This window comes from Rattus norvegicus, chromosome 1 (assembly GCF_036323735.1).
Source record: "Rattus norvegicus strain BN/NHsdMcwi chromosome 1, GRCr8, whole genome shotgun sequence".
Classification (NCBI taxonomy): Eukaryota; Metazoa; Chordata; class Mammalia; order Rodentia; family Muridae; genus Rattus; species Rattus norvegicus.
The window spans coordinates 104,861,807-104,886,165 of record NC_086019.1 but is presented as its reverse complement, the minus strand read 5'-3'; the positions used below and the strand labels follow the sequence as shown (position 1 = coordinate 104,886,165).

At 48.3% G+C, this 24,359-nt stretch overlaps 1 protein-coding gene across 3 annotated transcripts in view; it reads right to left on the bottom strand.

Annotated features, from left to right (window-relative positions):
• The window catches only part of Slc6a16 (solute carrier family 6, member 16), a 28,634-nt gene that overhangs the window by 576 nt on the left and 3,699 nt on the right, over positions 1–24,359 (bottom strand). The window contains exons 1-12 of one of the 3 annotated variants that reach the window (NM_001427612.1): positions 23,369–23,567; positions 12,922–13,022; positions 11,056–11,573; positions 10,531–10,688; positions 10,225–10,351; positions 9,895–10,070; positions 9,598–9,711; positions 9,218–9,459; positions 3,991–4,174; positions 3,552–3,753; positions 3,266–3,425; positions 146–308 (exon numbers count right to left, since the gene is read on the bottom strand). In NM_001427612.1, coding sequence (NP_001414541.1) covers positions 146–308; positions 3,266–3,425; positions 3,552–3,753; positions 3,991–4,174; positions 9,218–9,459; positions 9,598–9,711; positions 9,895–10,070; positions 10,225–10,351; positions 10,531–10,688; positions 11,056–11,573; positions 12,922–12,926 — 2,049 coding nt within the window. In that variant the 5' untranslated portion in view covers positions 12,927–13,022; positions 23,369–23,567. Of the gene's footprint in view, positions 1–145; positions 309–3,265; positions 3,426–3,551; positions 3,754–3,990; positions 4,175–9,217; positions 9,460–9,597; positions 9,712–9,894; positions 10,071–10,224; positions 10,374–10,530; positions 11,574–12,921; positions 13,023–23,368; positions 23,568–24,359 lie in introns of those variants that run through there. The other 2 variants (XM_039094065.2, XM_063284191.1) reach the window with 2 other exon arrangements.

Sequence of the window (24,359 nt, the reverse complement as noted above, 5' to 3'; positions counted from 1 at the left end):
ACACAGATTAACACAGCAAAGGAAGAAGAGGTGCAGTGGGGAACAGGAGGAGAAACTGGTGAGTTTTCCGTGATCAGAGCCAATGGTCAGGTCCTCAGTTCCCAGGGGACTGGAAGGAGCCTCAGGTCCGAGAAGGGTCACTCACAGTGCTTGAGTCCCAGGCCATGTAGACGAGGGGCCCCTGGACAAGGTAAATGCAGATGAACAGTAACAGGCCTAGCAGCACCACTGGAGACACATAGCGCCACAGCCAGCTGCAGCCAGGGAAAATGGGGCGGCTCAGCAGAGCCATCATGTCTGCAAGGAACCTGTTGAGGGACACAGAATGTGGCAGCCAGTCTGGCCTCCCCACCTCAGAGGAGAGGTTAGACAGAGGTTAGGCAATGGTAGTTCTGGCCTGCTTTATGCCAGCCCTCCTGCTCTTGCCTCGTCTAGTCTGCCATCCATTCTCCTGCTAACCAACACCTTCCATGGGTCCCACACCCCTCTCATCCATCCTAACATGACATCTGGGAGGTGGCAAAGACCCCTCTGGGTGCTGGGTACCCAACAGTGAACCACATAAGCCAAGCAAACATAACCCAGACAGTGCTCGGCCCTCAGGACCTCCATCTTGGATTCTTTCAGTCACATGGTCTCAGTTTTTACACACACACCCTTTGACCGAGGATGCCAGGTTCCTAGGTCCTCTTCTCTTCTCCATCTCTGTCTGTCCAGACTTTGCTTCAGAATGTCATCCTCGGTACTCCTACCTGTCTGACACTGCCATCCTCACCCTCAGCGTCTCCACTTACCTCCGCTGTGGGCTTGGGACACCCACTGGGCTGTCTGCACAGGCTCTTCTCCTATAGACCCTGTGTTTTGAGAGTGGGTCTATATGATGGTGGATTCATCCAGAACCAAAGGGCTTCCTGGCACTGGGAAGATGGCTTCAATACACACAACAAGCCAGGCACAGAGGTGTGCACCTGTACCCCAGCTCTGGGGAGGTGGAGATGCAGGGTCTCTGAGGTTTGCAGGCCAACCAGTCTAGCTGGTGAGCTACAGCTTCAGTGAGAGACCCTGCATGCACGGCACACAAGTGAACCTCATATGTTTGCTGACAGCCATTGAGATGGCTCAGGAGGGAAAAGCATTTGCTGCCAAGCCTGAGCTCAATCCCTGGGACCAACATGGTAGGAAGAGAGAACCAACTCCCACAAGTTGTCCTCAGACCTCAACACATGCTGTGTCACACACATGCCCATACACATGCACGCAGCCACACGACGTAAATGTAAGAAAATATGGGGTAGGAGGGGTGGCTCAAGAGCAAGCACTTGTTGCTGTGGCTGAAGATCCAGGTTTGATTCTCCGCACCCACATGGTGGCCCACAGCTATCGGTAACTCAAATCCTAGGGAATCTGATGCCCTCTTCTGGCCTCCATGAGCCCCAGGCACACATGTGGTGCACAGACATGCAGGCAGGCAAAGCATTCATACACATAAAGTAATAATGATTAAAATGTTAGGTGAGGGGCTGGAGAGATGGCTCAGTGGTTAAGAGCATTGACTGCTCTTCCAGAGGTCCTGAGTTCAATTCCCAGCAACCACATGGTGGCTCACAACCATCAGTAATGGGACTTGATACCCTCCGGTGTGTCTGAGAATAGCTACAGTGTGTGTGTGTGTGTGTGTGTGTGTGTGTGTGTGTGTGTGTGTGTGTGTGTGTGTGCACTCTGAGGTCCTCAGCACCTCAGCACCTTATGCCTTGGGCCTATACCACTTGTGTATCCTATTCTTTTTGGAGACAGAGACTATGTAGGTCTGACTGGCCTAGACCTCACTGAGATTCCCCTACCTCTGCCTCTGATGTACTGAGATGAAAAACCTGCCCCATTATGCCCACTCTATTAATTTTTGAACTGCTGCAACAAAACACCTGACCGAAAGAAATTTAAGGAAGGCAAGGTTTACTTGGGCTCTTGATTTCCAAGGGAATTTGGTCATTATTATGGGGAAGAAATGGCTGCAGAGATGGCTCCATCCATGGCGGCTAGAACATGGAGTGGAGTAGGAAGCAGAGAAAGCCTGCCAGCGTCTGGGCTGAATATCACCCCCTCCAGCCAGGCCCAGCCACCTAAAGACTGCATGGCCTTCAAAACAGCCCCACAAGCGAACCATGGAATGTCCAAAACACAGGCTTGTGGCTGACACTTCAGATCTGAGGCACAAGAGAAGAGCCTTGGACTGGACGACACTGAGCCTGCTCCGTTCCACTCCAGTTCCCAGATCAGAGGACATTCCCTCTGCAGTACTCAGAGGCAGCAACACTTCCACTGGCACGCTCACATACATACACATACACACATGCTGCTCACATACATACACATACACACATGCTGCTCACATACATACACATACACACATGCACCTCGCTTACACATAAAGCATGGCTCCTCCCTCAAGGAGTCCTTCCTCACTACTGGACCTGAACCACACACGCCTACACTGAACCAATGGGGCCGCTGGTCTCTCTGTGTCTTCTGTTCAGTGTGCCTGCATGTGAACGTCCATGGAGGCTAGAGTTTGATGACAGCTGGCTTCCTTCTTTTCCCAGACAAGGCCTCTCACTGACCTGGAAGCTGTACTCCCTGGTTATCAGGGCCTGGGATCCTCGTTTGTACCTCCCATCTCCTCTCATGTTCACAGAAGCAGGAACAGCTCACACACATGCATATATGTGTCAGGATCCCAGAGGTCTGGCAGACAAAGTGGCTAAGGGGAGATCATGGCCGGGGCTGCTGTTAAGGCAGTGGGGGAGCAGGGCTGTAGGTGAAAGTACCTGTGAGCATCCTCGGCTGTCTCCTGCAGAAGGAGCATGGTCCTGGTTGCTAGGATGAGGGGTTACCATGGTGTGCGTTCTGAGGGTAGAGCTCAGACCTACATGCTTGCACAGCAGGGACTTTACCAGCTGAGTCTCCTCCACTCCTCACTTGTGACTTATGGTTGCGTGTCCGTCAGTGTTGCTGCTATCTGTCTATACCTCTAGCATGTAGGCTCCTGAACACAGGAGCTACCTTTGGTTTATGCAGTGTCCCCAGGCACTAGCAGGCCATAAGACCTAAAGCATATGAAACACATCAAAGTACAATAAATAAACCTTTCTCAGAGCCCTTGTAGTTAAGGGCCCTCGTGTTACTCTAGTTTGAGATTGGAAACAGCAGGAAGACCATCAACCCTCCCCAGAGATCCATGCTCTAGGGGCCTGGCCTGGCCCTTCACCTCTTGGCCCCATAGGCCCAGGCTACGGCAAGGGTTTCGCATAGGATGATGGTGATGATGGGCACTGCTACCCAGTATTCACTCAGCAGTGAAAAGTAGTAGATGCCTGAAGGTTGGATGAAGATGAGGCCACACAGGAACGTCGTCATGGAAACACCCACTGGAGGAAGCATTAGGTCTGTGTCAGGATCCTAGAGGTCTGGCAGATGGTGGGGCTAAGGGGAGATCACAGGTCAGGGCTGGTGATAATGCCGTGGGGAGCTGGAAACCCCAGAGGCAGGAGTACCTGTGAGCAACCTTGGCTGTCTCCTGCAGAAGGGGAAGGTGTCCTGGAGTGTCAAAATGTTGCCCAGCATGTACATGAGGTTGGTACACAACCCCAGACCCAGCAGCGCCAGAAAGAAGAGGACAGTCCAGAAGGCAGACCCGGGTAATAGTGAGATGACCTCAGTGAAGATCAGGAACAGGAAGCGAGGGCTATCCTCAATCTGCAGGTACAGAAGAGTAAAGTGCTCTCTCCACTTTTCTAGAAACTCCTGAGTCCAAGAGGAGAGCAGATCTGACAGGACCCCGCCCCTGCAGTCTACAGAAGGTCTTCTGTGAGTGGCATTTCCTGAGTCACCAGGGTTATGGATCATATTTCTTTCTGGAATTAACGAAAGCTGAACTCTGTGGTGCAGAGCAGGCTTTCCAGAATCTCTTTGCCCTAGGTCATCTCCACTGACCCTCATAAACTGCTTCTGGATGTTGCATTCGGGCACCATGCTGAGAACGGCGCTCCTCAAGGGTGGCGGGAGGCTGTTGAGCCAGGAATTGTAGATGGAGATGGGGTCGTCATTCAGGTCAGGGGGCTCCACCTCAGGAGGCAGGATCCCCTGGGCTATCAGCATTAGGAGTTTATTTGTGTTCCTGAGGACAAGGTGAGTCAGAATGGTCAGGCTTTGGCACTGACCTTCCCTTGTTCATCCTATCCAAGAGAGCTATCTCCAGCCTGGCATTACTGACCTGGGCAAAGGAAAGCCTACAGTGGAGCCTCAGGTGTGCCATTCTCAGGGCCACCAAGAATGTATGCCCCTGGGAATCTGGGGTAGGGATTCTCTATGGGCTTCCTGGGACTCTGTGGTCTTGGATCTCCATGACCTTTTCTGAGACTGGAAGGGAAAGTCAACCTTCCAAACTCCACACTGCAGAGGGCTGGAGCAGCTTCCTGGACTCTGAAGGGTGTGGCACTCCCAAGTTGTGCCGTGTGTAAGAACTGCTACCTCAGTCCTGAGCAGAGCCCTCGCAGAGAGCTATGCAAGCTTTGTGAAAGCAAGCACAGGTTGACCTTATCCTACGTGTATAACAGGATGATATTCTGGTGACAAGCCAGTTACACATCAGGACTAATATTCTCACCATGAATAAGTTAAACTGAAAGATAGTTTTAATCTTCTTATGAAAATAAGCTGTGGGGCCGGAGAGATGGCTCAATGGTTAAGAGCACTGACTGCTCTTCCAGAGGTCCTGAGTTCAAATCCCAGCAACCACATGGTGGCTCACAACCATCTGTAATGGGATCTGATGCCCTCTTCTGGTGTGTCTGAAGACAGCAACACTGTATTCATGCATAAAATAAATAATTATTTAAAAAATTTTTTTAAAAGAATAAAACTGCTAACAAGGGGTGGAGAAATTGTCCAGCTGCTAACATGAACACAGGCTGCTCTTCCGGAGGACACAAGTTTGATTCCCGGCACCCATGTGAGGCGGCTCACAATTGCATATGGCTCCAGCCATCCTCTGTCTTCTCCCTCTACTTATACACTGAATAAACGAAAGTGAAAATATTAGTTAATTAAACAAAATATGTAAATAAAGGGTGGTGTAGAAGCCAAAATCACCCCCCTTTTGTTTTTTGGTTTTGGGCTTTTTGTTTTGTTTGTTTTGTTTTTTAAGATAGGGTGTCTCTTCCTGACTCTCCTAGAGCCCATTATGTAGACCAGACTGGCCTCAAACTCACGGAGGCAGAGGCCTGCCTCTGCCCCTCTGCTCCTGCCCCACCCCCACCCCCAGCCCACCCTGCCCCTTGGGATTAAAAGGGTGCTGCCCGGCCTGCCTCACAGAAACGCCCATCTTAGACTTAGCGCCTGAAGGGAGAGGGCCACTCCTCCAGGAGCACAGCGAGGTGGAAGCTGCTAGTCCTCCTGAGCAGCCAGGAATGAGCACAAGGATGTTTAACAAATGAACAAAACAAGAGGAAATCTGAGGTGTCCATTGGGCTGTATCCACAAGGTAGCCTCAGCTATAACTTGCAGCCCAAGTTTTGACTTGCAGTGATTATTCCCAAGAACAAAACTTTAGTTCCAAGAAGTCTCTTTCCAAAGCTCCTGTCCAGAGGACCTCACCTCAATCCCAGGCTGTTAAAGATCTTCATAACTAAGCCAATCTAGTGCTGTAGGCCTATAATCTCAAATCTTGAAGAGTCTGAGGAAGATCACCATTTAAAGACCAGGGAAACTTAGTGAAACACAGCTATCCTAAGTGCTCAGGAAAGATAGGGTGGAAAGATTTTGAGAGCCTAGCAGACCAGAGTGACTTCTGTGTGACAAGGTCTTCTTGTCAGGATAGGGATGTGGCTCCTATGGACTCTCAACAATATGGCTGCCTGCACAAGACTTGCACGCATGCAATCCCAGCACTCAGGAGGCAGAAGTAGGTGGATCTCAGAGTTCAAGGCTAGCCTGGACTACGGAGCAAGTTCCAGGTAGCCAGAGCAACACAGAAAAACCTTGACTGGGGGGTGGGGGGAGCAGGGAGACCAGAGAGGGGAGAGGGAGAGGAAGAGGGAGAGGAGAGAGTGGGGAGGGGGAAATGGGTGGTAGTGGTGTATTCCTTTAATCCCAGCAGAAGGCAAGTGGATCTCTATGAGTTTGAGCACAGCCTGATCTACATAGTAAATTCCAGGACAGCCAGGGGTACATGGTGAGGCCCTGTTTCAGAAAAACCAACCAACCGGGGTTGGGGATTTAGCTCAGTGGTAGAGCGCTTGCCTAGCAAGCGCAAGGCCCTGGGTTCGGTCCCCAGCTCCGAAAAAAAAGAAAAGAAAGAAAGAAAAAAAAAAAAAAAACCAACCAACCAATCAATATTTCAAAAGGGGACTAGAGAGATGTCTTAGTAGTTAAGAGCACTGGCTGTTCTTCCAGAAGAGCCAATTTCAGGTCCCAGGACCCACATGGCTGCTCTCAACTACCTGGACTCCAGTTCCTGAGACTCTGACACCCTCTCTGGCCTCCATGGGCACCAGGTGTGCACAGTTCTCCATGCAGGCAAACCACTCATGCACGTAAAATAAAATAAAAGCGTCTTAAAAACTAAAAATATAGCCTTAAGGTGAAAGGGGCCGGGGTGCATCTCAGTGTAGAGTACTTGCCTGTCACACACAAAACCCTGGGTTCAGCTCCAACCACTGCAGTGTGGGTGGCCAGAGGCAGAGGCAGGAGATTTTTCATAAGTTCGAGACAAGCCATGTCTATATAGCAAGTCCCAGGCCAGGCAGGACCACTTGGCTCAAAAAAGAGATTTATTTTTCTTATTTTAAAGTCAGTGTCAGAGCCATGTGTGTGTGAGTCCAGGCACCCAGAGAATCCAGAGCTTGTCAGATCTCCTAGAGCTGGAGTTACAGGCACTTTCGAGTGGCCAGATGTGGGTGTTGGGAACCCAACTTGGGTCTTCTACACATGTGGTAGCACATGTTAAAAACAAAAGCCAAGGGGTTGGGGATTTAGCTCAGCGGTAGAGCGCTTGCCTAGGGAGCGCAAGGCCCTGGGTTCGGTCCCCAGCTCCGAAAAAAACAAACAAACAAACAAACAAAAAACAAAGAAAAACAAAAGCCAAAGCCAATGAGACAAACAAACAATTAACATAATTAGCAAACAAAGGAGAGAAACAGTCAAAAGTCGATGGAAAGATAAAGACGGTGGAGGCTGGAGAGATGGTTCCAGAGGATCCCGTTGCCCTCTTTCTGGCCTCCAAGGGCATCAGAAACATAAATGGCACATAGACATCCATGAGGGCAAAACCATACACATTAGAAACAAGCTGTGGCTAAAGTGGCCCAGCAAAGAGGGCAGAAAGCCCAGTGCACACGTTTCAATGAGGAAATGCAGGGAGTGGCTGGAGAGATGGCCTATGGGTGGGAGCACCTGCTCTGTAAGCAGGAGGATCTCAAGTCCCAACCCTCAGCACCCAGGCACACTGCTCAGCCACACACGCCTGTAATCCCAGCACCGGGAGGCAGGCAGCTAGGTCCCTAGACCTTGCTAGACAGCCAGTCTAGCCAAAATGGAGAGCTTCTAGTTTAGGAAGAGAGCTTGTCTCAGGGCTTAAGGCAGAGTGACGGGTCGGCTAGTCGGCATCCTCTTTTGGCCTCCACTGGTATGCACATTCGCAGGAAGAAAGAAGCAAGCAAACTATACAGAGCATTTTCTGAGTGGACGGTTCTTCATATGGGTGCTTTTTAACACACACACACACACACACACACACACACACACACACACACACGGGCCTGCAGTGGTGGCACACACCCAGCACTTGGGAAGCAATGGCAGGCAGATCTCTCTGAGTTTGAGGCCAGCCTGGTCTACAAAACGATTTCCGGGGCATCCAGGACTACATAGAAAGGCTGTCTGTATTACTAGCTGGCTCTGTGGATAAAGAACTTGCTACACAAGCCTTGAGACATTCTCTGGAGCCCTGAAGGTGAAAGGGGAGAACTGACGCCACACAGTTGTCTTGTGTCCCCTCCTCAGCCATGACCCCGCCCCCACACCAGGCACATACTACAGCAACAGTCAACCAGCTAAACCAATAACACAAATATTTTATTATATGCTTCTCAGACTTGCAAAATTAAGAGTTCCAGCCATGGCTAACAAAGTGTTGTGCAAAACAAGGAGAAGGAAACCTTACACTGCCCTCTGGGAGGGTGATTCTGAGTAAACCACTGGAAAACTGAGCAAGCCCTGCACAACAACACCTTCTAAGGCCTAGTCTGCCCTGCACGGCTATAGGCTCTGAATGTTTGGACTCCAAACTCTATGCTATCACTGATGTGTCTGTGTGACTAGATTCCTAATGACTACATTCTACACTAAACAAGCACAGACCATTGCCGACAGGGCTGGCTATGACGGCACACACCTGTACACCTGGCAGGGGGACACCCTCTCTTGACCTCCACAAGCACCAGGTATGCAGGCAGAATGCTCGTATGCATATAAATAAATAAGTCTTCAAGCAACAAAAGTAACTACAAGAGCTGGGAATGGTGGCACACAGCTATAAACCAAGCTTTGGGGAGGAGGATCAGAAGTTCAATGTCAGCCTGGGCTACACAGGGCATTCCAGGCCTACACAGTGAGACCCTGTCTCAAAAAGCGAAACAACTTGAGGGAGCTTTGACTTCACCACAAAGAAATAGTAACCTCAGGGTGAGAGTGTGACTAGTGATTTTACCAACGTACAACATACACATCTCACTATATACCCATGGGCACATGGGGTTAGATGGTGTCAATAAGGCCAAAACAAGATGCAGAGCAGATGGACAGACAGCCCCAGCTGGGAGAGAGACTCCTCAGGTTTCTGGCCCTGTAGAGTTTAGGTTTCCCAGAGGGTGGACACTGCTAAGTTTTGGGACACACAGCTAAGGGACTGTGCATGCTGGGTCTGTGGGAGGTAGCCTCAGATGCTGTTCTCTGGGGTGGGGTGACTTGCGTGCCTGCCGCACTTAGCATCTGTCATCAAGTCAGCTCTGAGGTGCCAGTTGACAACCTCTGGAGCTCTCTAAGGTTAGAAAGGGGCTCTGTTCTCAGCTAAGAGGAAGCAGAGCTTGTAGCCTCCCTGAGGGTAAGGTGTGTAAGTGGGTGGTGAAGCTGCCGGGCTGGACCCACCAGGGACTGGCCTTACTTCTTACAGCAGTGATGTGTGGTTATAGTGGCCCAGAAGCCCAGGATGGAGAGGAAGAAGGGTGTGGTGATCAACAAGGTGACTATCTTGAACAGACCCATAAGGAAGGCATCCTTCAGACAGTTGTTGAAGTCAGACATGTGTGAGGATAAAGAGATAACGGGGCCAAAGCCCAGGCCAATGTCAAACAAGACCTGGATCCCTGCTTGGCACCACATAGTTAAGTCGGAGATTCTCGCCACCTAAAAAAGAGAAGATAGGTACAACAGGGATGTCAAGATGTGGGACAGGACAACTGGGAGAGAAGGGAGGAGGTACAGTAGACCACAGCAGGCAGCTGTGCTGGTCCCAGAGCTCAGAGGACTGAGGAAGAACCTCACCTCCAGGATCAGCAGGTAGTTAAGGCCATATCCTATGCCATTGCCCATTGACAGAGTCCGGACGAGGAAGCAGATGATGATGAAATAGGGAACTTGCAACAAGACACACAGGACCTGTGGGGGGAGTGCAGCACATTGGCTGCTTGTCAAGAGACTCATCTTTGTAGAGCTAAGGGACTGGATGAGGACTCAGAAGAGTTATCAGCCAGGCAAGAGGCTTGCAGGAATAAGTGGGCATGAGGGAGAAACCAGGTGGAAACAAGCACTTGAGAATGCCAAGGGCCAAGTGCAGCTCACCTTCCCAAGGGACTTGATCCCGTTGACCATGAAGACACAAATGAGGCACCAGGCCAGAAAGAGGAACATGGCCAGGTTGAAGGACGGCTGTCCTCCATCCTCAATACTGTCTGAGGCCTTCAAGGTCTGCCGGTACCAAAAGTACGTGTAGGATGTTGCCTGTTCACATTCAGGATCTGGGGGGACATGGCTTTGGACAGGCCTGCTAGATGTGGCAACCCCCCATTTCTCTGCCTCCCTCTGCTGTCGTCCTGTCTTTCTCTTCATACCCCTCCTTGCTCTGCCCTCCTCTTCCCGAGTCCCTTCATTTCTCCATTTCTCCTTCCTCACCAAAGTCGCTGGAATTCTTTTGTAAGGGACACCGGTCCCATGGGACAACGAAGTGGAATATGTGGCTCATGTAGAAGAGGATCCAGGAATTGAACACGTTCAGGTAGGTGTTAGTGATGAGGCACACCTGCAGACCAGTGGAGGGGGGTCTGGGAGGAGGACCAGGGGCAGGGAGAGAGAAGGGACTGACAAAGGATGGCGGGGCTTAAGGACCATGGCCCACACCGGGACACTCATGGCATTTTCTCCATAGAGGAGGGAGGGGAGCAACTGTGGGGCAGGCTTATGAAGCCTGGGCTTCCTCACCATAACCATGCTGTATCCTAGTCCACCAAACCAGGGGCTCAGGGTCTTCCACAGGTCAATGCTGCTCTGCTGTGCCCTCTGACCAACCGCCATCTCCAGGAAGAGGAGAGGAATCCCAAGGCCGAACAGCATTAGGAGGTACGCAATGAAGAAGCTCCCTGCGGGGAGGGCACAGGTTCTGAGAGCCTCAGGGTGATGCTGTTCTCTTCACGAACTAGGAAGACTGCTCACCAACCGCAACCTCCCTCAGGCCACAGGCTTGAGGCCTGACTGCTCCGCATCCATCACTGGCCAACCTCCCTACTTGTAGGAGTCTCAGAGGGCTGCCCATCACCCTTTCCCCACCAACATCCTGCCTGGCCAACCCACTGAGTTCTGCTCAAAACCCTGAACCTCCACTTCTGGCCCTGGGTGCTCAGACACCGAGTTTCTCTCCTGCTGTAGCATCTCAGACGTTGGGAAGCCAGGACCAGCTTCACTCCTGCTGTCCCTTTTGGGCCCACGTGCCCTAGTTCCCAGACTTACAGCTTCCTTTGTGAACCCAGCATGTGACAAAGCGCAAGAGTCCAGATGGCATCACCAAGTAGCCCATGAGGGCCAGGATGTACTCAGCCTTGCTGGACCAGAGGAGCCAGGGAGGGAAGACGTTGCTATTTTCCTTACTCGTCTTGTTCAACTCTATGGGGGATTCTTGTTTCGGGGTTGTCTCCATTGAGTACTCTGTGGTGCTGGGCTTGTTGAATTGTAAGGCCCCTCTTGCCTGAGCCTCCAAAGCAAGGGTCTCCCAGGCCTGAGCCTTTGCCACCCGGCTCTCTGAAACTTGAGCCTGTGCAATCCAGGCTGATGTAGACCAGGTCGCTAGGGTCCCATCTTCCCATACCAAAAGGTTTGAATCCATCTCAGAAAGCTTTGTTGTCTCAATGGATACATTTTTGTCCAGGGAGGAGCCTGAAGTCTTTACCAAGGAAGACTCCTCAGGCCTATCTGATGCGGAAGCTCTCGATTTGGCAAGGAAAAATGCATCTTCACTTTCCTTAGAGGACCTTAAAATCAGAAGTCACAGATTTTAGGTGAACTCTGAGGAGGAAATAATTCTCAGGCTTACTTAAGGATTCACTGAGTTTCAAACTGTCTTACAGGAGACTATCATTCATATACACTCCGCTTGCTGACATTCAAAACACATACACCACAAATATCACATACATACCATGCATGGAAGTACTTATACCACACATGTATGCTCCATGTATACCACATAAAGATATCATGCAACACACACACACACACACACACACACACACACACACATCACATTCACATATACTACACACTGGTATCACATGTATCAAACACACACACACACACACACACACACACACACACACACACACACGTTCCATACACTAACTGAGGCATGACATACATCATCACCGTCACATGCACCACAAATACATACCAACACATATACCACACACCACACCCATACCATACTGACAAATATACACACACAGCACTACATACCATACATATGAATGACTTAGCACACCCATACATACACATGCATCACAGGTACACAAATGCACCATACCCATCCACCCACACTCAAGACCCAGAGAACTCAGACCACCCACGTTTTTTACATGATGTCTTTACTTCTTCAGGATGTTTTAGCACAGGGCACAGGGGTCTGAGTAGCTACAATTAACAGGCAGGAAGGTGGGAAGCACGCTAGGAATTTATAGAAACAGATAGATGCCCTCCAAAGCTCACAGGCTTCAATACTAGTCTCAGTTGTCAAGCTGCTAAGGCAGGAGGACTGCTGTAACTTGGGGTACAGAGAGAGGCAGGATAAGAAGCAGGGAGGTGGGGGAACAAGGGCAGGGGAGGAGTGAGAAGTGTGTGTGGGGGAGGGAGAGGGAGAGGGGGAGGGGGAGGGGGAGGGAGAGGGGGAGGGAGGGGGAGGGGGAGGGGGAGAGGGAGAGGGAGAGGGAGGGGGAGAGGGAGAGGGAGAGGGAGAGGGAGAGGGGGAGGGAGAGGCAGAAGGAGAATCTCAGTATCAGTCTGGCTCTCTTTGCAGTGGGCTGTTGTTTGCTGCTCTGAGAAGGGATTTTACCATGCAGCACAGGACAATCCAGCCTCTGCCTCTCAAAGAAAGGCTTAGAAAACCCTACTTTACCTCACAAGCCTCCCTTTGTCAACACTCTACCTCAGCTCAGAAAGGTCTCAGAGGAGCCTGACTTGCTCCTGTTTCACACAGCAGCCGCTTCCCACCCCTTTCCCCTACCCATCTTGCTCTTCTTCATGGCCTTCTGGATTCCTGATTCTCTGTCATCTCTCCCTCCTGCTCTACCCCCCACCTGACTTCCCAGCCAGAGGAAGGTCCAGCACCTCATGTCTGGGGCCACTTTTGGCCTTGTCCGCTGTGGTCCCGACACTTTGACCTTTGTTGGTTTTTCAAATGTTCCACAGCACAGCGGGTAAGGAGTGCACTGAAAAGGAAAAGAAAGATCTGTGAAAGGGACGAAGAAGGAGAAAACGATCGACTCAAACAGGAATTACTGAGCCAGAGATGCTCAGCTGGTAATGGGCTTGCTGTTCAAGCCCAGGATATGAGTCCAATCCCAGATGCACATGAAGGCTGGCCATGGTGGCATGCATGTAATCCTCGCACTAGGGAGAAGGAGACAGAAGCCAGCCCAGCCTAACTGGTCAGCTCTATGCTAATGGGAACACTGTCTCATGAGGCAGGGTGGGCAACCGAGGAAACACATAGGAGGTGATCCTCAGGCCTACACACACACACATGCATACACACACACATGCATACACACATACACACACACACACACACACACACACACACACACACACACACCCAAAATCATCTACAACTGCTAATACAAGAAGGACACAAGGCTGGAATAACTAGACAACAGCATTACAGGATAATCCCCAAGCTAGAGCACTGCCCTCTGCTACACAAGCATCCGGTGATGCTGTGCTCTCCTGACATACTCACAAAGAACACAACACCAGAAATGAAAAGCCAGGGTATGGCCATGAGGAAAATCAGATCAACCCCAATTTATGGATATGTGATAAAATGACTTTATACAACAGTTTACACAACTGTTTCAAATGACAAAGCAGGGTGGATGGGGTGACTCAGTAGGCAAAGGTGGCTGCTGCCAGCCCTGACGACCCGAGTTCAACCCCTGGGGTTCACAGGATGGGAGGAAGAACTGACTCCTATGAATCGTCCCCTGACCTCCATATTTTGCTGTAGTATGTGATATATATATATATAATATATATATATATGATGTATGTATGTTAAAAATTATAAGTGTCATAGTGATGAAGGCAAGAACAGAAAGAAGTATTATCTATCCAAATCACAACTTTAAGGTGAAATCATGCAAATTTCATTTTATTTTTCAAGACACTGTTTATTCGTCATAGCCCTCTGTAGGATAAACTCACTCTGTAGACCAGGCTGGCCTCAAACTCAGAGCTCCACCTGCCTCTGTGTCCCAAGTGCTAGAGTTAAAGGCGTGCACCACCACTTCCCAGCTTGAAACACATTTTTTTTTAATGAAAAAAAAAAAAGGTCTTCGGAACAGCTAGGGCTACACAGCAAAACCCTGTTTCAAACAAACAAACAACAACAACAAAATACCCCAAAACCCCAAACCAAAACAATCCCATAGTGTTGTCAATATAAAGTAATTTCATGATTTGGAGCAACACAACACAGCCCTGAGAGCTGAGGAATCTCCTAGTGCAAGCGCAATAGGAACCTGAGTTCAGATCCCAGAACTCATGCAAAAACAAACAAAACACCAGAGGAAAGAGCTAGGCAGAATGGTAGGAATCTATGATCCTAGAACAGGGAGGAGAGACAGAGAGACCTGGAGGGGAAGCAGTGAGGAGATGTCCGCTGGGCAGCCAGTCTAGTTGAATCCACGAGTTTCAAGTTTAGTTGAACAATCCTGTCTAAAAAAAAATAAAGTGGAACAAGATAGAAGACACCTGCTATCAGCCTGGGCCTCCCCGTACATAAGCCTGAACACAGAGTCACGCATACTCGCAGACACTCATGAGGGAAACATTCCAGATAGACCAAGTGTATGTACATAAGTTTAAAAAGAAGCAAAGTTAAACCGTGTCATGTCATTGAGTAGTCTCTGCACACATAGGAAAGTACAAAGAGAAGCCATGATGTGTTCATCTCAGGCAGACGCAGGTCATCTCAGGAAAGGGAGGAACACTGACTGTACCCTAAGAGGGTGCTCTAGAATCCTGATGATGTTCTCTTTGTAGCTGTCTTACTTGGTTTTTTAAGACCCGGTTTCCCATTGTAGCTCAGGCCTGCCCAGAGCTCACCATGTGGCAAGCTGCCCTAAAGCTTGCTCACGTGTAGCAAGCCTATTGCCTCAGCCGCCTGAGGCCTGGGACTACAGGACTGAGCCACCTGACTAATGATGTTCTATTTCTTGGCTGGGTTAGAGTTACCCTGCACTACTACTGTCTGAATGTGGATTTGAGAGGCCAAATCTTTTTTAAGTTCAGACTCCATTTTAGAGAACCTCATCTAAGTTTGAACTCAGGTAAACTAACAGGCTGGTACCTAACATCAGTTGCCAAGTTGCCCCCCAACAAAATCTGAGCCTAACTCCAGTCTCTAGGCCACTCCCCAACAAGAGCAGCATCTCCAGGTTACACCCTCAACAAATCTGCAACCCCCGGTTACAAGCCCACCCCCGCCTAATGACCACCAATGCAGAGGGCAGCAGAAATTAGGTTTATGATAGGACTCCTAGCACCAGCCATTTATGTTAAAGGCCACAGTAGCTTTCCAATTAGATGCTTGCACACATACTCCCTGCTTCCTACTTACTATAAAGCCTTGCCCCATAGACATTTGGGCTCCCCCACCACTAGAACCTTTCAGCGTGATGGCAGTGCGCTGCCCCACCCGCACCTCCCAGCTAGTTTGAATAGAAAGAAGATCCTGCTGAGATTTACATCAGATTGGGTGCTGTCTGTTTTGGGGGGTATAACTCTTCCCTGGCACTACAGATTGTCCCCGAAGCTTGGACCCCAATGAGGAGACTCTAAGAAGTAGAAGAACCTTTATGAGGTGACAGCTGGTGCAAAGTGATTAGGTCAAGGGGCTGGAGAGATGGCTCAGAGGTTAAGAGCACTGACTGCTCTTCCAGAGGCCCTGAAGTCAATTCCCAGCAACCACATGGTGGCTCACAACCATCTGTAATCCGATGCCCTCTTCTGGTATGTCTGAAGACAGCTACAGTGTACATAAAATAAATAAATGAATCTTTAAAAACAAAAAAGTGGGGTTGGGGATTTAGCTCGGTGGTAAAGTGCTTGACTAGCAAGCGCAAGGCCCTGGGTTTGGTCCTCAGCTCCGGGGGGGGGGGGGGGAAGGGGGAGACAAAATAACAAAAACAAAAAAGTAATTAGGTCAGGGCTGGAGATGTAGATCAGGACAGGAAATCATCCCCTGCAAGTCCAAGGCCCAGGCTTGACTCCCAGATATGCAATGACAGATTTTAGATCTCTGAAATCATTACCTTCAGAAAAAAATTAATCCTGGCGTCACGTGGACCAGGCTAATCTCTAACTAGTTCTGTAGCCAAGGATCACTTTGAACTGACTGTGCTGCCTGCACTTCCTGTGTGTTGTCCACATGTATCTGCCCACCACAGCTGTGAGCATCTCCCTACGAGTGAGCTTGACTGCTGAGTTCTTCTGGATTTGTTCTACCACGTGACCTCTTCCTCCTGCCCCCATCATGATGCCGTCCAGATTGCTGGGGCATGACCAAATGAGCCTCACCAGAGCAGTGAGATGTTGACATCATGCTGTTAGAGCCTCAATACTATTGGCTCAGTAAACCTCTTTTCTTTACTTAGTCCAGGGCTTCGGATATTTTGTTACAGTAACAGAATATGGGTTAAGGTACAGAGATGGGTGGTTTAAAGCATTCATTTAAAACTGTTCTGTTCTTATGAGCACATATTCTATTTTTACAATTTAAATATTTTTACAATTTAAAATATTAGAGATAAAATACTTTTTAAATGAGATAAAATAGTTGGTATAAATATCCATAAGAAAACAGAAAATGGTGTCAAAAGACTGAAAGGGCACGGTGCTGTGCACAGTGGGTCAGTGCTGGAATTCCAGCACATAGGAAGCTGAAGGAGAGGGTTGATGTGAGTTCCAGCCCAGTGTGAGCTCCAAAGTGAGACCCATCCTCAATAATAAAAATAGGAAAAGGTCTGGGGAGATTGTCTCCTTACTGCTCTTGCAGAGGGCCTGAGCTCAGTGCCCAGCGCCCACAGTGACTGGCTCATTATGCCTGTAACTCCAGTTCCAGAGGATCACACACCCTCTCCTGGCCTCCAGAAACACACACACACACACACACACACACACACACACACACACACACACACACACACAAATATGCTTAAAAATGAGCAAAAACCACTAAAACCATAAAAAGTAGTTGAGTCTGGGATTATCAACACAAAAATAAACATCATACATTTCTTTTTAAAAATATCCACCATAGGCCTGGCATTGTGGCACAGGCTTTTAATCCAGCACTCAGGAAGCAGAGGCAGGCAGGTCTCTGAGTTCAAGGCCTGCAGTGAGAGTTTTGCTTTCTTTAAAAGCCCAGTTATGTGAATGTGTTTTAATCCCAGGTGTGGGATATGGGGCTGCTTCAGCTGTCCACAGCCATTAGCTATGGTTGTCTCGTGCTCTAGGAGGGGTGGTCTGTGCCAGCTGCAGGAATTTGACATTTGGAATTCTGGGGACTCTGAAGAGGAGATAAATGCCAGAGCCCAATGCAAGGGAGGTGTGGGGGTGGGGTCCTGAAGAAGGAGAGGGGGAGGGGGAGGAGAAGGCTATAAGAATCCATTAAAATAGCTGAAATATAACAAAAAGTCCTGCCTGGTCCACAGAGCAGCTCCAGGACAGCCAGGAATGGTACACAGAGAAACTCCGACTCCAAAAACAATAAAACCAAACCAAACAAACAAACAATCAGAACTTCAGACAAGCCACCCACCCTAGAACCTCCCCCCACTTCCTCAGTGTCACCCCCACCCTATCCTCAATTCTTCCTCCCTCCTCATCACTGTGTTCAAGTCCCCAACTTGGGAAGTGACTCCCTGATCAACCACAAGCCACACCAGCCAGAAGACCAGACAAAACAAAAACTAAGAACAAAACACCCATGCGACGAAATAAACTCAGAAATCAGTACCTAGACCTCCAAGCACTCCAAACCCAGATGCCTGGATACCAGCATAACAACACAATCAGCGGTAGCAAGGCTATCCCCAGAGCCCAGCTATGCTACTATGGCAAGCCCTGAATATAGACGTCTTTAAAAAGGAAATTAATATGTCCCTTAAAGAAATTGAAGGGGCTGGGGATTTAGCTCAGTGGTAGAGCGCTTACCTAGGAAGCACAAGGCCCTGGGTTCGGTCCCCAGCTCCGAAAAAAAGAACCAAAAAAAAAAAAAAAAAAAAGAAATTGAAGAAAGGGGTTGGAGATTTAGCTCAGTGGTAGAGCGCTTGCCTAGCAAGCACAAGGCCCTGGGTTCGGTCCCCAGCTCCGAAAAAAAAAAAAAAAAAAAAAAAGAAAGAAAAAAAAAAAGAAATTGAAGAAAGCCAGGCGGTATAGTGGCGCACACCTTTGAGCCCAGCACATGGGAGGCAGAGGCAGGCAGATCTCTGAGTTCAAGGCTAGCCTGGTCTACAGAGATAGTTCCAGCACAACCAGGCCTACGCAGAGAAACCCTGTCTTGGGAAAAAAAAAATCGTGGAAAAGACAAACAAAAAATGGAGGAAATGAATAAAAATGAAAACAAGCAAGCCAAGATAAATAAGAGGGTTGAAGGAAACAAAACTGTTCAAGACATGAGCATGGAAATAAAAGCAATACAGAAAGCACAGACTGAGGGAGCTCTGGAAGTGAGAGATCTGGGGAAGAGAACAGGAATGACAGACCAGCATCACCAACAGAATTTACGACATGGAAGCGAGAGCCTTGGGTATTGACAATAGGAGAAATGGATACATTCGCCAAAGAAAATGGCAAATCTAAAAAAATCCCTGACACAGAACTGTAGCTTCTCTTTTGGCTTTCTTTTTCCATCCTTTATCCCCTCAGTTTCGCCCCCTATCACTGGGTAGGAGAGAAAGAAGGGAGTAGGGGAGAGAGAGATGGAGGTCTGTGAAGCTAATTTCTTTCTTGTTTCTTGAGCACAGCTAATCACAATCCACAACCCACCCCACCCCACCTCTCTGGACCGTGGCAGTTATGAACCCTCTGAAAAGTTCCCAGAATTCCACCACCAATCACAGAAGCTGTGTCTGCGGCTGGCAAACATAGCTCTGCTAGAGCTTGAGGCAAATCATCGTCGGCTGAGGCAAAGCAGCCCTGCACCTTCACACCTGGAATTAAAATGAAAATGTATTCTTATAACATTTCTGGGTTTTTTAAAAGGAACCAAAATTCCAGAGTTCTCACTATACAGAACATCCAGGAAATCTGGGGCACTATGAAAAAACCAAAACGGGGAAGGGGAAGAAAAATCATCCCAACCCAAAGGCCCAGAAGATATTTTCAACAAAATCATAGAGGAAATTTTTCCTAAGGAAAGCAATATCTATAAAGATTCAAGAAGCATGCAGAACACCATACAGATTGTGTTGGAATGGTATTTTTGTACACTGTGTGAAGATGTGTCTCTTTTGTTCCTTGCCTGCCTATGGCACCTTCTGACTGGTCAAAATAAGAAGCTTTATGGCCTATAGCAGAAGGTAGACTAGAAGGTGGGATATCTGGCAGGTTGAGGGACTCTGAGAAAGAGTCAGGCATGGAAAGGATTGGCACTCAGACTCAGAGGAAGTTGGACTTATGAAACTGGAGAGAGATTACTAACCAGCCATGTGGCAGACATAGAATAATATAAACAGGCTGACATAAGTTAAGGGCCAGTTGGGGAGCAAGCCTAAGCTAAGGCCATAGGCATCCTACACACATAAGTCTCTGTGTCATTATTCAGGAACTGTGGAGGGCTTGGAACAAGCCCACATGGTTACAAAAGTATCAGAAAGGAAAGTCCCCTTGGCACATCATAATCAAACACTAAACATACAAAACAAAGAGAGAATATTAAAAGCTGCAAAGGAAAAAGAGCAGGTAACATATATAGGCAGACATGTCAGAATTATACCGACTTCTCCGAGGAGACTCCATAAGACAGAAGGGCCAGGAGAGATGTCCAGCAGACCACAGATGCCAGCCCAGACTACTATACCCAACAAAACTCTCAGTCACCATAGATGGAGAAAACAAGACATTCCATAACAAAGTTAACTTTAAAAAATATCTATCTACAAATCCAGCCCTACAGAAGGTTCTAGAAGGAAAACTCTAACCAAAGGTTAACTACACCCACAAAAACACAAGAAATGACCTCACACCTCTAAAACAAAAAAGAAACACACACACACACACACACACACACACACACACACACTACTACCTCACCAATACCAACATGAAAAAAGGAATTAACAATCATTGGTCATTGATATTTCTCAATATCAATGAATTCAATTCCCAATAAAAAGACACAGATTGGAGCTGGAGAGATGACTCAGAGGTTAAGAGCACTGATTGCTCTTCCAGAGGTCCTGAGTTCAAATCCCTGCAACCACATGATGGCTCACAACCATCTGCAATGGGATCTGATGCCCTCTTCTGGTGTGTCTGAAAACAGTGACAGTGTAGTCACATACATAAAATAAATCTTTTTTTTTTTTAAAAAAAAAACGCTTTTATAGTAGCAATTTAACAGCACACCTGAAAACTCTAGAACAAAAAGAAGGAAGCACACAAAAGGAGTAGATGACAGGAAATAAATAATCAAACTCAGGGCTGAAATAATTAAAAGAGAGAGAGAGAGAGAGAGAGAGAGAGAGAATAGAAACAATGAAACCAAGAGCTGGTTCTTTGAGAAAATCAACAAGATAACCAATCCTTATCCAAACTAGCTGAAAGGCAGAAAGTAACCAAATTAATAAAATCATAGAGACATAACAACAGACACTGAGGAAATCCAGAGAATCCTAAGGACTTTAAAAACCTGTACACCACCAAATTGGATAATCAAAAGGAAATGGATAATTTTCTGAACAGATCCACATACCAACGTTAAAGGAAGTCAGGTAAACTATCTAAACAGTCCTATAACCCTTAAGGAAATAGAAGCAGTCATTAAAAGTCTCCCAACCAGGGTTGGGGATTTAGCTCAGTGGTAGAGGTAAAGCGCTTGCCTAGCAAGTGCAAGGCCCTGGGTTCGGTCCCCAGCTCTGAAAAAAAAAAAAAAAAAAAAGAAAGAAAAGAAAAGAAAAGAAAAAAAAAAGAAAAGTCTCCCAACCAAAAATATCCCAGGGCAGATGGTTTTACTGCAGAATTTGCCAGACTTTCAAAAAGAGCTAATGCCAATACTCCTCAAACTATTCCACAAAATAGAAACAGAAGGAAATCTGCCATATTTACTTAATGAGGACACAGTCACCTTGATACCTAAACCATGTGCTGGGGCAATGGTGCAGAACTTGTAGAAGTGGCTAACTAATGACTGGTCTAATTTGAGGCTGCAACAGGGAGCCCATGCCTGACACAGCCTTGATGACCAGGAACTAGAGGCTGGATAGCCCAAAGACCTAGCATGAAACCAGACTGGCCAAAAACCAAAACCAAACAAGACCAAACCAACAATAACAAAAAAGATACCTAGTGATGTTCTGCTATCTATGCTCATAGGCCAATGCCTAGCTCTGTTGTCATCAGATACGTTGTTTTTGTTTTTGTTTTGTTTTGTTTTGCTCAGAGCTGAGGACCGAACCCAGGGCCTTGTACTTGCTAGCAAGCGCTCTACCACTGAGCTGAATCCCCAACCCCTCAGTTGTCATCAGAAAGGATTTCTCCAGCAGCTGATGGGAGTGGGTGCAGAGACCCACAGCTGAACATTTAGCAGAGAGAGCCCAAGCTGGTAGTCTGCATAGCATCCCTCCCTTGGAGCTCAGGAAACCCTGTGGAAGAAGAGAGGGAAATTGTGGGGTTGAGGACACCAGGAGGGCACCACCCACAGAACCAACTAAGCAGGGCTCATGGGGGCCCTGAAGCAGTCTGTGTCAGGTCCTCTGCATATATATTATGGTTGTTGGCTTGGTGTTTTGGGGGAACTCCTGACAGTGAGAGTGGGATGTCTCTGACTCTGTCATCTCATTCTTGGGACCCATTTCCTGTTTCTTTGCCCAGGCTCAAGGTTTAGTGCCTGGTCTTATTTTATCTTGTACCATGTTTGGTTGATGTCCCTGGGAGGCCTGCTATTTTCTGAAGGCAAATCTGGATGGGGCGGGGATGGGGGATGCAGCTGGGGGCAAGGAGAGGTGGGGAAAACTTCGAGGAGTGGAGGGAGGAGAAGGAGGAGAAACTGTGGTCGGAATGAATTATATGAGAGAAGAATAAATTTTAAAAAATTTATCTACCATTACTTCTTAATTTGGCTTTACTTTTTCTTTGGGGATAAGAGTGGATGTGAATAGAGGAAAAGCTTTTTTTTTTTTTTAGTTTTACTTATTCATGTATTTTATGTGAGTTCACAGTCACTCTCTTCATGCATACCAGAAGAGGGCATCAGATCCCATTACAGATGGTTGTGAACCACCATGTGGCTGCTGGGAATTGAACTCAGGACCTCTGAAAGAGCAGTCAAGTGCTACTTAACCATTGATACATCTCTCCATCCCAAGAAAAAGTTTTTTTTTTAATGCATGTGGGAATTGACTAAGCTGAGGGCTGGGGAATGTAGCTCCTTTGGTAGAGTGCGTCCCCTGCATGCACAGGGCCCTAGGTTTCATCCCCAGGATTGCATTAGAGGAGGTATGATGATGGCCTGTGCCAGAAATCGCAGCACTTGGGAAGTAGAGATGAGAGGACTTGAATAAAGTCCTTCATTATCCTTGACCACACAACGGGTTTGAGGCCAGCCTGGGTTAGTTGAGACCCTGTCTCTAAAGCTAATCAAGTTGTGGCCAACAAGATGGCTCAGTGGGTAGATGCACTTGCAGCCAATCCTGACGATCCAAGATCAATCCTTGTATTTCACGTGAAGAAATGAGAGAACAGGTTGTCTCCTGAGCCCCACACATGCAGGCAGGGCACGTGTGCCACAGACTCACACACGGGACCAGCCAATCAATATACACAGTAATTTTTAAAAGTTAGACATATTGAGAAAGTAGAGGTTTACCTCTGGCACACAAAATTTCACTGTGACTAGACATCTTGCCCACATCAAAAATGAAACATATCTCCAAATACAAAAAAGTCAAAAATCCCAAAATTCATAGTGTTGTCCATGACTGAAGTCCATCAGATAACAGTCACAATTTAATAATTAGGGAAGTTGTGTGAAAAGGAGATCGATTTGCCTTTCTCGAAGATCTTTAAAAACAAGCAGAACTGAAAACACGTTTTCTGGAAAATCCGGTCAACCTGAACTTTCAGTTGCAGAACTAAGCATCAGATTTGATTCCTCATTTTATTTATTTATTCGTTTCTCTGTTCAGCTCTTGGGCCTTGGCCCTGCTGGACAAGTGCTCCCCTACTGAGCTTCAGCCCTAACTCCAGGGCTGAGCTCTGGCAAGGCTGGCCTGGTCGCTGTCATGGGTCCCTGGGAGCCTCCTCAGAAACACCCCCCCTCCACTCACTTTACCTCCGTCCCTGGAACTATGGCCTCAGAAAGGAGGGCAAGCTGGTGTCCTGACTCCTCCAAACAGGAAATGGCTGTCCCTACCGGGCTGGAAATGAACCTGGGCCGGGTTCCCGCCGCTTATGCGCCTTCACAAAAGAGCAGCCCTCAAGGGCTGTGGGAGGTTGACTCTCCTTGCCTCAGGCCGGCACAGCAGAGGAGCCAGGAGGCAGTTTTCCGGGTTCTGACGGAGAGGGAGCACGGTGACCCCTGACCTCGTGACTCCCCCCTCCCTCCCTCCTTGCCGCCTGTGGAGAGCACAATGGCTGCCCCGTCTCACCGACCGGGCCTCGAGACCCCTGCTAAGCTCTCCAGCGGCTGTTTAGGTGAAAAAGTCCGGGAGGCCTCCGCTTAGAAGCCTAGCAACCTCTCCAGGCCCTCCGGCCTCCTTAAAGGCAGTTCCCACATCGTGAGCCCACGCGGCCTTTCCTTGCCGTTTCCGCCATGCTTGCCTCCTCTACCAATGCTGAGGAGTTTGCTGTGGCGCTTCCCACGTGCCCCATGCTCACAGCTTCTGACTGCGCTGTGTGCCCCTGTGCCTTTTCCTCTGTGTGGAGCCTAATACCCAGTGCTTTGTTTCCTTAATTCCACAGGCAGAAATGGTGGAAAGACTTGATCTTCACATTTATTCCGTGTGGATTTCAAACCATTGATATTTTCTCAAAGTCCCCCCCCCCTTTTCAGGAGCAAAATAAACATACACCCCACAAAGGCCGATTAGGGATTGAAAATGAGACGCCCAGATGTGCCACCAAACGGTGTTCCATCCCAGATCCCACAAGGAGGAAGGGAAGATAAGCTAAGTGTCTCAACCTATCTGTCAGCTTATTGGAACAACAAACCCCAAATAAAGGGAAGAGGAGAAGATGCCAACCAAGGAGTAACATCTCCCGAATAAGATTTCAGTTCTAAGAGCTCGTCGACCACCTTACAGGTTGAGACTGAAGCCCAGACC